Source organism: Peromyscus californicus, unplaced genomic scaffold (genome assembly GCF_007827085.1).
Source record: "Peromyscus californicus insignis strain IS unplaced genomic scaffold, ASM782708v3 Scaffold_4__1_contigs__length_199733344, whole genome shotgun sequence".
In the NCBI taxonomy this organism is placed as follows: domain Eukaryota; kingdom Metazoa; phylum Chordata; class Mammalia; order Rodentia; family Cricetidae; genus Peromyscus; species Peromyscus californicus.
The window spans coordinates 194,340,962-194,357,400 of NW_026294562.1; the positions used below are offsets into that span (position 1 = coordinate 194,340,962).

The 16,439-nt window shown below is 38.1% G+C and overlaps 1 protein-coding gene across 1 annotated transcript in view; it reads left to right on the forward strand.

Annotated features, from left to right (window-relative positions):
- The window catches only part of LOC128124285 (vomeronasal type-2 receptor 116-like), a 36,875-nt gene extending 22,923 nt beyond the window's left edge, over positions 1-13,952 (forward strand). The window contains exons 5-8 of the mRNA XM_052760449.1: positions 70-876; positions 1,571-1,789; positions 3,225-3,348; positions 13,024-13,952. Of these exons, the coding sequence (XP_052616409.1) occupies positions 70-876; positions 1,571-1,789; positions 3,225-3,348; positions 13,024-13,952 (2,079 nt within the window). The remainder of the gene's footprint in view (positions 1-69; positions 877-1,570; positions 1,790-3,224; positions 3,349-13,023) is intronic.
- The last annotated feature ends 2,487 nt before the right edge of the window (positions 13,953-16,439 follow it).

Below are 16,439 nucleotides of genomic sequence, written 5' to 3' on the forward strand. Positions count from 1 at the left end.
TTCTGCAGAATAAGGATTGTGCATAATACCATTGTTCTTTCTCTTGTTTCCAATTTTTTTTCTCTTCAGCTCACTGTTGGTCCTTTTGAGCCTATTTTCAATGACCGAGGTCAGTTTACTTCTCTCTACCAGATGGCCCCCCAAGGCACAACTCTGTCTCTTGCCATGGTCTCTTTGATGCTTCATTTTGGCTGGACCTGGGTTGGTCTGCTTATCCAAGATGATCACAGAGGGACTCAGTTTCTAGCAGATATCAGAGAAAAGATGGAGAAAAATCAAGTCTGCATAGCTTTTGTTGAAACGATTCAAAGCACCTGGAATTCATTTTCATACAAATACTGGAAAAGTCTTGGCATCATCCAGGAAACATTGGCCAATATTATCATCATTTATGGTGACAATGATTCACTACAAGGTTTAATGAGCAATCTAGGGCAACAGATTTTGACGAGTAAAGTCTGGGTCATGACCTCTGAGTGGGATGTTACTAATACCGCTGATTATTTCTTGCTAGATTCATTCCATGGAAGTCTCATTTTTTCACAACACCATGAGCAGGTGACTGAATTTAAAAATTTTATCCAAACAGTTAATCCTTATAAATACCCAGAAGACAATTACCTTCCTAAATTGTGGTTTTTGTTCTTCAAATGCTCATTTTCAGAGCTTGATTGTCATCTTTTGGAGAACTGCCAACCCAATGCTTCCTTGGAATTACTGCCTAGACATATGTTTGACATGGTAATGAATGAAGACAGCTACAATACATACAAGGCTGTCTATACTGTGGCCCACAGTCTTCATGAGATGAGTCTTCAGCAAGTACAAATGCAACCACTTGGAAATGTGGAAAGAATGGCGTTCATCCCCTGGCAGGTAATATTCCTTCCATTGTATTAGAGCAACTATAACGTGAAATTTTGAGAGTCTTCAGAGGCACCAAACTAGGTATTACGTATTTCAGTATTTTACATATAGTATATGTATATATACATACATATATGCGTGTGTGTGTGTGTGTGTGTGTGTGTGTGTGTGTGTGTGTGTGTATCCATACAGAGGAGATACTTCATGTGTTATTGTATCTTCCAGGTGAGTACAGATCTTTCTGTTCATGTTGCTGAGGAATAAGATACTAGCAGAATGGAAGAAATGATTTTAATCATTATAAAAATAGTGTCACAAATATCTGCACAATTTTTTCATTGTAATTATTACGCCAGAAACCTAAGAATTTTAGTCATAAGTACCCACATTTTACTCAATGAACTTTGAGATGAACCCTGTGTGTAAATTGGTATAGCTTTCTTGTAAAGAAATTGAGATTTGCTTCAATCAATACTTACTGATTCCATTTCGAAGTTTGTATAGAAGATGTTGTTGAGGCTGACTGTTCCTCAGATGGAGAATTGTATCTCATTAACTTAGGCCATCATTGCTGACCTTCAATGATATCTACATTATTATTGTGTCCTACACCACAGATAATGAACATTGAGAGTTATTCTATAATCCATTAGTGGTCAAACTCTCAGACCTACATTGAAACATATTCTTGCATCACTTTCAGCTTCATCCTTTCTTGAGGAATATCCATGTGGGAGCCAACATGCCTTTAGAATGGAAACAGAAGTTAGATGATGATAAGTATGATATTCTCAACTTTTGGAATTTTCCCAAGGGTATTGGACTAAAAGTGAAAGTAGGAAATTTTTTGCCCAATGCTCCCCAGAATCAACAGTTAACTTTATCTGAGAAGATGATACAATGGCCAGAAAGATATTCGGAGGTGGGTTATATATTATCTCAATGCATTAAACTTATCATAATAATACAAATATATCCCCCAGTATAACACATTCTACTTTTGAAATTAAATCCCAGTACTATAAAATTCCCAGTAGACAAAGACAAACAGTAACTACTAGAAAACAGTGCTTTATCATCCCCTGATTCTTAAAAAAGGATGTTTTAAGCTTTAAATGTCTGCTAACATTCAGTGGTGCATGCATTAAATTTTGTTAATTTGATACAAATTAAGTACAACTGAGAAGTGGTATATGCAATCCTCATAATGTCTCACAGGACATTCTGATGTCGAAAATCTCTACATTCACAAAAGAAAACTAAATAAGTTATATTTTCTTTCTATAATCAAACACCATCACCAGAATTGACTTTTGGAAAAGAGAGTTTATCTGACTTATGGTTCTGTTGTTTCGAGTTTCCTTTATACTCAGGAGGCATGCCAATGTGTGGCAATCATGGAGAGATGGGCAGGAACCTCAAAGAAAATGTCTCAGTCCACACACTGGAAGCAGAGAGTGAATACAGGAATTAGGTGAGGGCCATACATTTTCAAAATCCCCAACCACTGAAATAATTCTGCCATTAAGTCTGCAACTCTCAAAGTTGAAATAACTCTCAAGATAGCACCACCAATGAGGAAATATATAGTCACATATCTGTGTTTATAATTGCCACTTTTCATTCAAACCAATACACAATGTCTCCATTAGAATTCCTTCACTGTATCTAAAATTTATGTAGTTCATCTTTTTTCCATGCTTAAAATTACAGAAGATAAACAGTTATCATTTCTTTTATCAACCCCTTGAATTGAAATATTAGCGTGCATGTGTGTCTGTTATCTCTTATTGTGCTACTAAAGATATATACATACCTAATGTAACTTAAGAAAGTGTTTCTTTTGGATGACAGTATGAGCCTTCAGCCCTTATCTTTGGAAATATATTGCTCTAGGAGCATGAGGTTCCTGATGACATCATATTCTCAGTCAATAGAAAAAAGTAAATATGACAAATCACCTTTTTCTCATTCTCAATTCTGAGACAACAGCCTATAGAATGGTGATGCTCACTCTTAGAGTGAACCCTTTAAACTTCTCTTTAAAAACTCTCACAGGGATGCCCACAATTTGTTTGCATGCACAGAGACATGATCCATCTGGAAAGACCACTTGACCTTCTAGGTCATGTCTTCTATGACCTCCCTGCATCAAACTTGTCCCTACCTCATTATGATCCAAACTGTCTAATAATGGGATAATCTTCAGACCAATTTTGTATTGATCACAGATGCTCAAATTCTCTTTCTACTTATATAGCAATAAAACTTGCAAATTAATTATGTGATATTAAAAATATTATTGAGACTTTCAATAATGCATGAGAATTTGTTAACTTTGCTCCCATTATTCTCAGATTCCTCAGTCTGTGTGCAGTGTGAGCTGTGGTCCTGGATTCAGGAAAGTTTCCCTGGAGGGCAAGGCTGTTTGCTGCTATGATTGCACTCCTTGTGCAGACAATGAGATTTCCAATGAGACAGGTAAGCAGAAATCTTACAGAAATGGTTCCACATTTCTACAGGATTCCTCATTATCTTAAAAACTGAAAAATATCTAGAGAGAAGTGAGACAAATGTATTCCTTCTCTTATTTAGGATATGAAATGTGCATCACCATGTCTTGAAATAGTGCAGAGTAGGCACTGAAATTCATAATTGGTTTACATTTCTGATCAACTTCAGCTATTGTTTCCTGCAGGAAACCCCTTTTCTCTGTACTAATCAATATGCTTTATTTCCCCACATAATTTTGTAAATTTTATTTTATTTTATTTTATTTTTATTTTTTTTTAATTTATTTTGCAATACAATTCAGTTCTACATATCAGCCACGGATTCCCTTGTTCTCCCCCTTCCCGTCCCCCTCACATTCCGCCCAACCCCTCCCCCCATTCCCATCTCCTCCAAGGCAAAGCCTTCCCCACAGACTGAGATCAACCTGGTAGACTCAGTTCAGGTAGGTCCAGACCCCTCCTCCCAGGCCGAGCCAAGCAATCCTGCATAGGCCCCAGGTTTCAAACAGCCAACTCATGCAATGAGCACAGGACCCGGTCCCACTGCCTGGATGCCTCCCAAACAGGTCAAGCCAATCAACTGTCTCACCCATTCGGAGGGCCTGATCCAGTGGGGACCCCTCAGCCATTGGTTCATAGTTCATGTGTTTCCATTCATTTGGCTATTTGTCCCTGTGCTTTATCCAACCTTGGTCTCAACAATTCTCGCTCATATAAACCCTCCTCATTCTCGCTAATTGGACTCCCAGAGATCCACCCGGGGCCTAGTCATGGATCTCTGCATCCAGATCCCTCAGTAGTTGGATGAGGTTTCTAGCACAACAATTAGGGTGTTTGGCCATCCCATCACCAGAGTAGGTCAGATCGGGCTGTCTCTCGACCATTGCCAGCAGTCTGTTGTGTGGGTATCTTTGTGGATTTCTGTGGGCCTCTCTAGCACTTTGCTTCTTCCTATTCTCATGTGGTCTTCATTTACCATGGTCTCCTATTCCTTGTTCTCCCTCTCTGTTGTTGATCCAGTTGGGATCTCCCGCTCCCCCAAGCTCTCTTTCCCTCAACCCTCGCCTTTCATTAACCCCACTCATGTCCAGGCTGTTCATGTAGATCTCATTCCATTTCTCTGTCATTGGGCGATCCCTGTGTCTTTCTTGGGGTCCGTAAATTTTATTTTTTAATTTAATTTAATTTTACATATCAGCCACGGATTCCCTTGTTCTCCCCCTCCCTTTCCCCTCCCGGTCTTCCCTCCAGCCCACCTCCCATTCCCATGTCCTCCAGCAAAGACTCCCCTGAGGATTGAATTCAACCTGGTAGATTCAGTCCAGGCAGGTCCAGTCCCCTCCTCCCAGGCAGAGCCAAGTGCCCCTGCATAACTCCCAGGTTCCAAACAGCCAGCTCATGTACTGAGGACAGGTCCTGGTCCCACTGCCTGGATGCCTCCCAAACAGATCAAGCTAATCAACTGTCTCACTTATCCAGAGAGCCTGATCCAGTTGGGGGCTTCTCAGCTATTGTTTCATTGTTATTATGTTTCCATTAGTTTGGCTATTTGTCCCTGTGCTTTTTCCAACCTTGTACTCAACAATCCTCGCTCATACAAACCCTCCTCTTTCTCACCAATTGTACTCCTGGAGCTCCACCTGGGGCATGGCCATGGATCTCTGCATCCGGTTACCTCAGTCATTGGATGAGGTTTCTAGCATGACAATTAGGGTGTTTGGCCATCCTATCACCAGAGTAGATCTGTTCAGGCTGTCTCTCGACCATTGCCAGTAGTCTATTTTGAGGTATCTTTGAGGATATCTGGGACCTCTCTAGCACTTGGCTTCTTCCTATTCTCATGCAGTCTTCATTTATTATGGTCTCTTATTCCTTGTTCTCTCTCTCTGTTCTTTTTTTTTTCTTTCATTTATTTCATTTTATTTTACAATACAATTCAGTTCTAAATATCAGCCACGGATTTCCTTGTTCTCCCCCCTCCCGCCCCTCTCCTCTTCCCCCAAGCTCACTCCCCATTCCCACCGCCTTCAGGGGAAAGCCTTGCCCTAGGACTGAGATCAACCTGGTAGGCTCAGTCCAGGCAGGTCCAGTCCCCTCCTCCCAGGCCGAGCCAAGTGACACTGCACAAGCCCTAGGTCTCAAACAGCTGACTCATGCAATGAGCACAGGACCCAGTCGCGCTGCCTGGATGCCTCCCAAACAGATCAAGCCAATCAACTGTCTCACCCATTCAGAGGGCCTGATCCAGTTGGGGACCCCTCAACCATTGGTTCATAGTTTATGTGTTTCCACTCGTTTGGCTATTTGTCCCTGTGCTTTATCCAACCTTGGTTTCAACAATTCTCGCTCATATAAACCCTCCTCTTTCTTGCTAATTGGACTCCCAGAGCTTCACCCAGGGCCTAACCATGGATCTCTGCATCCAGATCCCTCAGTTGTTGGATGGTGTTTCTAGCACGACAATTAGGGTGTTTGGCCATCCCATCACCAGTGTAGGTCAGTTCAGGCTGTCTCTTGACCTTTGCCAGCAGTCTATTGTGGGGTATCTTTATGGATTTCTGTGGGCTTCTCTAGCACTTTGCTTCTTTCTATTCTCATGTGGTCTTCATTTACCATGGTCTCCTATTCCTTGTTCTCCCTCTCTGTTCTTGATCCGGCTGGGATCTCCCGCTTCCCCAAGCTCTCTTTCCCTCGAACCTCACCCTTCATTACCCCGACTCAAGTCCAGGCTGTTCATGTAGATATCATCCATTTCTCCATCATTTGGCGATCCCCGTGTCTTTCCTGGGGTCCTGTTTTCCAGGTAGCCTCCCTAGGGATGTTAGTAGCAGTCCAGTCATCCTTGTTCCACATCTAGTATCCTCCTATGAGTGAGTACATACCATGTTTGTCTTTCTGAGTCTGGGTTACCTCACTCAGGATGATTTTTTTCTAGATCCATCCATTTGCCTTCAAACCTCATGATGTCATTTTTTTTCTCTGTGGACTAGTATTCCATTGTGTATATGTACCACATTTTATTTATCCATTCCTCAGTTGAAGGGCATCTAGGTTGTTTCCAGGTTCTGGCTATTACAAACAATGCTGATATGAACATAGCTGAGCAAGTGACCTTGTGGTATGATTGAGCATTCCTTGGGTATATGCCCAAAAGTGGTATAGCTGTATCTTGGGGGAGATTGATTCCCAATTTTCTAAGAAAGCACCATATTGATTTCCAAAGTGGTTGTACAAGCTTGCATTCCCACCAGCAGTGGAGGAGAGTTCCCCTAGCTCCACATCCTCTCCAGCATAAGCTGTCTTCAGTGTTTTTGATCTTAGCCATTCTGACAGGAATAAAGTGGTATCTCAGAGTCATTTTGATTTTCATTTCCTTGATGATTAGGGATGTTGAGCAATTCCTTAAATGTCTTTCAGCTATTTGAGTTTCCTCTGTTGAGAATTCTCTGTTTAGTTCTATAGCCCATTTCTTAAATGAACTGTTGGGCATTTTGATGTCTAATTTCTTGAGTTCTTTATATATTATGGATATCAGTCCTCTGTCAGATGTGGGGTTGGTGAAGACCTTTTCTCATTCTGTAGTCTGTCGCTTTGCCTTGTTGACCGTATCCTTTGCTCTACTAAAGCTTCTCAGTTTCAAGAGGTCCCATTGATTGATTGTTTCTCTTAGTGTCTGTGCTACTGGTGTTATATTTAGGAAGTGATCTCCTATGCCAATGCATTCAAAACTACTTCTTACTTTCTCTTCTACCAGGTTCAGAGTAGCTGGATTTATGTTGAGGTCTTTGATCCACTTGGACTTTTGTGCACGGTGGCAGATATGGATCTATTTGCAGCCTTCTATGTGTTGATATCCAGTTACGCCAGCACCATTTGTTGAAGATGCTTTCTTTTTTCTGTTGTATAGTTTTGGCTTCTTTGTCAAAATTTATATGTTCATATGTGTGCGGATTAATAGCAGGGTCTTCAATTCAATTCCTTTTGTCCACATGTTAGTTTTTATGCCAGTATCAAGCTGTTTTTATTACTGTAGCTCTATAGTAGTGCTTGAGGTCAGGAATCATGATGCCTCCAGAGGTTGTTTTATTATACAGGATTCTTTTGGCTTTTTATTTTTCTATATGAAGTTGACTATTGTTCTTTCCAGGTCTGTGAAGAATTGTGTTGGTATTTTGATGGGGATTGCATTGAATCTGTAGTTTACTTTTGGTAAATTGCCATTTTTACTATGTTAATCCTGCCTGTCTATGAACATGGGAGATCTTACCATTTTCTGACATCTTCTTCAATTTCTTTTTTCAGGGACATAAAGTTCCTGTCATATAGGATTTTCACTTGCTTGGTTAGTGTTACTCCAAGGTATTTTATATTATTTTTCGCTATTGTAAAGGGTGATGTATCTCTGATTTCCTTCTCAGCCTGTTTGTCAATTGTATATAGTAGTGCTACTGATTTTTTGAGTTGTTCTTGTATAATGCTATGTTGCTGAAGGTATTTATAAGCTGTATCAGTTCCTTGTTTGGATCTTTGGGGTCACTCATGTATACTATCATGTCATCTGCAAATAAGGAAAGCTTGACTTCTTCCTTTCCAATTTGTACCCCCTTAATCTCCTTATGTTGTCTTATTGCTTTGGCTAGAACTTCAAGTACTATGTTGAATAAGTATGGGGAGAGCAGACAGCCCTGCCTCATTCCTGATTTTAGTGGAATTGCTTTGAGTTTCTCTCCATTTAATTTGATGTTGACTACCGACTTGCTGTAAATTGCCTTTATTATGTTTAGGTATGTTCCCTGTATTCCTGATCGCTCCAAGACCTTTATCATGAAGGGGTGTTGTTGGATTTTGTCAAATGCCTTTTCTGCATCTAGTGAGATGATCATGTGGTTTTATTTCCTTTCAGTTTGTTTATATGGTATATTACATTGACGGACTTTCATATGTTGAACCACACTTGCATCCCTGGAATGAAGCCTACTTTATCATGGTGGATAATTGTTTTGATGTGCTCTTGGAGTCTGTCTGACAGTATTTTATTGAGTATATTTGCATCAATGTTCATGAGGGAGATAGGTCTGTAGTTCTCTTTCTTTGTTGTATCCTTATATGGTTTAGGAATCAAGGTAATTGTAACCTCATAGAAGGAGTTTGGTAATGTTCCTTCTGTTTCTATTGTGTGGAACAATTTAGAGAGTTTTGATATTAACTCTTCTTTGAAGATCTAGTAGAATTCTGCACTGAAACCATCTGATCCTGGGCTTTTTTTGGTTGGGAGACTTTTAATGACTGTTTCTATTTTCTAAGGGGTTATTGGAATATTTAAATAGTTTATCTGGTCTTGATTTAATTTATGTATGTGGTAACCTATCCAGAAAATTATTCATTTCTTTTAGATTTTCCAGTTTTGTGGAGTAGAGGTTTTTGAAGTATGATCTGATGATTCTCTGGATTTCCTCAATGACTGTTGTTATGTCCCCCTTTTCATTTCTGATTTTGTTGATTTGGATGCTCTCTCTCTGTCTTTTGGTTAGTTTGGATTAGGGCTTTCTATCTTGTTGGTTTTCTCAAAGAACCAACTTTTTGTTTCATTAATTTCTTGTATTGTTCTCTTTGTTTTTATTTTATTGATTTCAGCTCTCACTTTGATAATTTCCTGGTGTCTATTCTTCCTGGCAGACTTCGCTTCTAGAGCTTTCAGGTGTGCTGTTAAGTCACTAGTGTGAGATTTCTCCAACTTCTTTTTGTGGGCATTTAGTGCTATGAATTTCCCTCTTAGCACTGTTTTCATAGTGTCCCATAAGTTTGGGTATGTGGTGTCTTCATTTTCGTTGATCTCTAGGAAGTCTTTAATTTCTTTCTTTATTTCTTCCTTAACCCATTGGTGGTTTAGTTGAGCATTATTTAGTTTCCATGAGATTGCAGGTTTTCTGCAGTTTTTGTTGTTGTTGAAGTCTAACTTTAAACCATGGTGGTTTGATAGAATGCAGGAGGTTATTCCAATTGTTTTTTAATCTGTTGAGATTTGCTTTGTGGCTAAGTATGTGGTCGATTTTAGAGAAGGTTCCATGGGGTGCTGAGAAGAAAGCATATTCTTTTTTGGTGGGATGGAATGTTCTGTAGATATCGATTAAGTCCATTTGAGTCATGACATCAGTTAATTCCTTTATTTCTCTGTTAAGTTTCAATTTGGGAGATCTGTCCAGTGGTGAAAGTGGGGTGTTGAAGTCTGCCCCTATTAATATGTGGGGTTTTATATGTGGTTTAAGCTTTAGTAATGTTTCTTTCACATATGTGGGTACCCTTGTGTTTGGGGCATAAATGTTGAGAATTGAAACTTCATCTTGGTGGATCTTTCCTGTGATGAGTATGTAATGCCCTTCTTGATCTCTTTTGATTGATTTTAGTTTGAAGTCTATTTGGTGGATATTAGGATGGCTACACCTGCCAGCTTCTTAATACAATTTGATTGGAAAATCTTTTCCCATCCTTTTATTCTTAGGTAGTGTCTTTCTTTGAATTTGAGGTGTGTTTCTTGTATGCAGCAGAAAGATGGGTACTGTTTTCGTTTCCATTCTGTAAGCCTGTGTCTTTTTATAGGTGAATTATGTCCATTGATATTAAGGGATGTTAATGCCCAGTGATTGTTCATTCCTGTTATTTTTTGGTGGTAGTGTGTGTGTTCTTCTCTTCTTTGGGGTTTACTGCTGTGGCATTTTCTATTGCCTGTTATTTGGAGGGTGCATCTGACTTCCTTAGGTTGGAATTTTTCTTCTAGTGCTTTCTGTAGGGCTGGGCTTGTGGATAAGTATTGTTTAAATCTGGCTTTGTCTTTGAATGTCCCTATGCCCATCCTCCCAAGACCCCAAACACTTCCTGAGTCTTAGAGACCAGCCCCCAGATCCTATCCTGCCCTGGACCTCCCATCTGGACAAGCGACCCTAGCCACTTCCTGAGACTTAGAGACCAGCCCCCAGCTCCCATTCTGCCCTGGACCTCTCATCTGGACAAGAGCTCCCCTCTGGACAAGTAAGAGAGGCTTCCTGAATCTGCCAGCTCTGACTGGACCAAGTGCACTGATAAGACCCACTTCATTTAACACATAGTAATAAAGTGCTCAAAATGGATGTTTTCCTAACTGTATTTTAATAATGATTATAACTCACCTAAATGTAGGATAGGTTATTTAATAATGATTCTTCCCAGCAAGAACAGAAAATTAGCAGTTTATGTTTGATATCCCTACTGCATAATTATTGACTGTACAGCATAACTAAAATTTCAAATTTCCTTAATGAATAGGATTATGTCCATTTTTTATCCTCCAATTATGCCAAACAGTATATAAAACAATATCCTCAAAGCAGTCCCAATGGTCTATTACTGTGATTAGTACGAAGATCTAAGAGCTGCAATATAGAATCTCCATTTAAAGAATAGCTAATGAAAATATTCACAGCATATTTCACTGAGAAGAAAAATTTTTAAAAGCTAGTATTTCCATACCTAACACTAAATTTGTCTATTTAACTTTTGAAATGTTTTCTATTCTTTCAGAATTTCATACTATATATTTTGATCATATTCATACCCTCCCAAATCTTCCACTTTCCTACCTAACTTCTTTCTCTCTTGTTAAAAAAAATTAAGAAAAACTCATTGAATTCAATTTCTGCTACCTGAATAATCTTTGGAGTAGAATCCCTGATGGAATACGGACTAATTTCTACTGTCACATTCTAAAAGTTTAAAGTGTCTTCCCTTTTTTTTTTTTTTTTTTGGTTTTTCGAGACAGGGTTTCTCTGTGTAGCTTTGCGCCTTTTCCTGGAACTCACTTGGTAGCCCAGGCTGGCCTCGAACTCACAGAGATCCACCTGGCTCTGCCTCCCGAGTGCTGAGATTAAAGGCGTGCGCCACCACCGACCGGGTTAAAGTGTCTTCCCTTTATAGCAGCTATGAGGTCAAATAGCTTCTCAGTTAAGTGTAGTACTTTATTCCATCTCTCCATACATAATGATATTTGGTCTGCCCCGAGCTTTCACATGTTTTATTCATGATATCAAATCTCGAATTTATATATTCAACTGCCCAGTTGTGTCTGGAAGTTTCTATTCCCTTGAAGTATTTCATGACCTCTGACTTTTACATTCTTCCTGCAACTTCTTTCATGAATTTCTCACATTGAGATGTAAAAGACTGTGCCCTCAAGCTGTTATTCAAAAGAAACATACTTTTAGTGAATATGCATGCACATATTCACACACACACACACACACACACACACACACACACACACACACACATAGACACACACACAGACAGGAGTTTTTATTACACGTGTCATGTGCCTTCAGTAAGGAATAGAGTTATAAATGTTAGTCATCTATTAAAACTTAGAAAACTAAAACAAAATGAACACCTCCACATAAAAGAGAAGGAAATAACAGAGCCTGAAGTTATACCTTGAAAGCAGGTCCTAAGAACAGATATAACAATGTATCACAATATCTGAAGGATACATTATTTACAAGGTATATAGAAATAAGTTTTATTCTACTAAAGTTAATTCAATGATATGTTAATAAAATGTGTCAATAAAATAAAATTGAAAATCTGGTGATGAGTTTCTCTTTAAAATCATACAAAAAATGACAGTGGAAATCTGGCATGCACAAATCACTGTTCTTGTACTTCAAATACAAGGTGAATTTTATGAATTTTCAAGAGCAGAATATTATAACACTGTTTTATTTCATACCCTAAAACTGTCTCAATAGTTCTGACCTTTTCCCAATTGGAAAGATGACTATTCACTAGTGCATTAGTCAAGCCTGTAACAATGTAGTAATGCCTATTCACTAAAGCTTCCACAGAGTAGAGTCAATATCAGAAAACAGGAAGATATTTATAATGATAAGAAAACTGATACCCTATGTTTAAGAAGTGTATTTTATGAAAATAATTTCAAGAGCATACTCCCTCTTTTGCACTATTCAAATTCATAATGATGTATGACATAATGTGGTTTCAAAAATAAAGTATGTTTATGTATTGTAAATCAGTATTCTAATAACTTCCAAAAGCGATACACCAATAGCACAAGAGGCTTGAAGGTGTATAAGAGAGAAGAGTGTAAGGTGTATTTAATTTATATCACTATAAAGAAGGTGGGTTGTATGAGAAGCTACTAGTAATTGATAACTACTACCAAAAGAGGAACATCATGTTTCTTTAAGGTTGTGGACTCTGAAATGTTGCCCATATTCCAATTGTTGCCTCCAAAATATATAAATACTAGCATCACTTAATAGACTCAGTGAGTATTAAAATGTATAAAGAAGAGATAAGAGAGCACATTAAGTTGGGAAGTAAAAGTGGGAGAAGTTGAGGAATGGAGCAAGAGGAAAGAAGGCTGAGTTGTATCAACACACTTTATAAGTTCACATATATAATAACTGAAATATCAGATAAGAAAGTTGGGTGGTATAGATACGAAAACGTTCACTACAGTGTTAGTGTTTCTTTGTTCCTGAGGAAAAAGTGAAAGTGATGTAGATAGTAGTTCTGTCCAAAAGTACAGAAAAATGGCTTAGAATAAAAGGGATAACTTCAGCTTGGATTAAATCTCTCCTTCATTTCTGATCAGATATGGAAAAGTGCATGAAGTGTTCAGAGAGTCATTATGCAGGGACAGAGAAGAAACACTGCCTCCAGAAAGCTGTGAGTTTTCTTAACCATGAAGGCCCCTTGGGGATGTCTCTCACAACCATAGCTCTGTGCTTCTCTGTACTCACAACTGTGATTCTTGGACTCTTTGTGAAGCACAGAGACACTCCAATCATCAAAGCTAACAATAGGACCCTTAGTTACACATTGCTTATTGCACTCACTGTCTGTTTCCTATGTGCCTTGCTCTTCATTGGCCACCCCAACACCACAACCTGTATCCTGCAGCAGATCGTATTTGGAGGTGCTTTCACTGTGGCTCTTGCCACTGTGTTGGCCAAAGCTATCACTGTGGTTATTGCCTTCAAGGTTACTTTTCCAAGGAGAGTGGTGAGGTGGTTAATAATATCAAAGGCCCCAAACTTTATCATCCCCATATGTACTCTGATCCACCTTGTCTTCTGTGGAATCTGGCTAGGGACTTCTCCTCCATTCCTTGACCAAGATTATCATGCTGAACATGAAAATATCATCATTATGTGCAATAAGGGGTCATCTTTTGCCTTCCATGGAGTCCTGGGATACCTCTGCACCTTGGCACTTGGGAGCTTTACAATGGCATTCATGTCCCGGAATCTGCCTGACACATTCAATGAAGCCAAGTTCCTGTCATTCAGCATGCTGGTGTTCTTCTGTGTGTGGATCACATTCCTCCCTGTCTACCACAGCACCCAGGGGAAGGTCATGGTGGCTATGGAAGTCTTCTCTATCTTGGCTTCTAGTGCAGCCCTCCTTGGCTTCATTTTTGTCCCTAAGTGCTATATTATCTTAATAAGGCCAGATAGGAACTCAGTTCATCACATCAGAAAGAGGCCACATTCTAGAAGGAATAACCCTCTCAAAACCTAGTTCAAAACTCAACATAGTTCTCATACTAAGACATGAATTTCAAAGATGAAGTCCACATGAACTCTACTGAAAATATCTGTTATTCAGTTAGAGTATGGGTTTGATTCTTTGTGCTTTTACATGGTCATCTGCTTACAGTAAAATTTCTGTCTACAGTCATCCAATTTTACTAGAGCCACTTTATACTGGAGCTATTGGAGTTATCCACACTTGAAATCCAGGTTGTATTTTCATAAGAGCAGGACCTCAGTATGTATCTGGGCTTGTCTGAAACCTTCTGTGAATATAATGATATTTTGAATGCATAGAGATCTACCTGCATCTGCCTCTGCTCTTCTGAGATGGACAGCTACACACCACCTCTTCTCGGATTAAAGATGGCCAGTCCCACCACCTCACCATATTCTTCTATAATATAAACTACTAAGAATTATGTTATTGATTTAAATTGCTTGAAAACATCAAGTATATTCTCTTTTCCAATTGTACTCATCACATGTTGTTTTAAATTTTGAAAGTGTTCCCTAGTAAAATTTTATCTTGTCTTTCAATAGATGTGGTAAAATATATAGATCAAAATTTTATTTTATATTCAACTTTTAATATACCAGTTTTGTACAAAAACATCCATCTGTTTCTTAAAGTCTCAAGGCCCTTCACCAAATTATCATATTTTCATTCAAGTTTATGTAATTAAACTGAAGAATATTGGGTTTTCAAAATGTAAATGTAATCTTCTTGAACATAATATTTCATCAGTCATTGAATAATATGTTGAATGCTAAGTTAGAATGTAGACTTACTACGAATTATATTTTATTACCCAATGTTAAATGTCAGTCAATCAGAACAGTTAACTAGGTCTAACTACATGGATCCTTTATTTGCCCTCATATGACTTATATCACATTTCCACCTGTTTTAATTCTTGCTGACTACCCCCTGCACCCTTTTAATCTGGGCATTTGCACATCATTTATCTGAATGCTTCTTCCAATTAACTGCTTTTCCTTGAATTAGTATATACTCTTCATTTAAAATCATGAATAGGTTACTAAGTGCCACATTATTATTACATATTTCTGCAGAATTCATCACCACTTCATACAAATACATACAATATATAAAGTAAAATATTTTCTATTTCCTCATCATTAAATAAAATCAAAATTGTATAAAATTTTTAGGCTTTTACTTCTGTGAGTTTTGTACTAGCTGTGGTGACTTTTTTGCTTCTATATCTATATACTAGGCTATCAGGTTTCACAAATGCTATTGTTAGCTTTAATTGACCACATTTACTGCTTGTCAATGGGAAACCAACCCCAGTTATTGAAATCAAAACAACAACCGAGGACTAGTGAAGTCTTGGAGCTCAGAGGAGAAGCTACAACTGCCACTTTACTAAAATAGCATAGTCCCTAAACATTCTAAGTATTTGTTCTCATATACAATTAAGTCTATTCTTCAGATCTCTTTAAGGATATGTCATATTGAAACAGATGCATACAATTATATAAGGCCACAAGCAATCAAATTGAATAATTGTGGATCTCAGTTCTAATTGATACATTTACAGTAAATACTCCCCTAAGGTTCAGGTTTCATTAATGAAGATGGGACAGAAAGAATCTAAGTGCCTGAGGACCTGTGAGTTTGTTGTTAGATTATGTCTCTAAGGAATGTATACATTATCCATAAAGACACATAATGTCTGATCAACATGACTTCATAAATGAGGTGAATTAGGAACACAGCAATAGGCATGCATATGTGAATGGCAAACCTCAGTAGACCTCAACCACACAAGGATTACAGGGAACAAATTAAAGTTGACAGAGGAAGAAAATGTCTTCCGTGAGGCAGAGCACACTAAATGATTTATAAGACAAAATGGTATTCATATACAATTTAGGACTGTTTATTTATATGTATTCATATACATGAATCATATAATACATAATTTATATGTTATAATTGAAATTATATGTATAGGTTATATATTATATAAGGTATATATTATGTATAGGAATTATACATGTTTATATTACTAATATGTACTCACAGATATTTGAATGCATGTATGTAATAACAACTTAAAAAAAGAGTTCAAGATTTTGTAATAGAGAAAGAATAGGTATTCAGGATCATTTAGTCAGAGAGAAGTGAAGGCAAAAATGATGTGATTCCACTATAATATGAAAAACAACAATGCAGTTCTATTAATTGGCATTATAAGTTGATTTATATCTTCTATTTTTTAATGTTGTTCTTTAGCTTTCCTTACTAAGTAATTAAATATGTTGTGAAATTAATTATCCTTCAATTCACATCAAACTTTTTTTAAAGAGTTGTCCTCTACAGCTGTGGACCCTTCATAGAACCAGAGTAGACCTTCTGCATATGAGAGATGATTGTGTAGCTGGGTCTGTTTGAGGGGACCCTGGCACTGTGATCAGGATCTATCCCTGGTGCAGGAACTGGCTT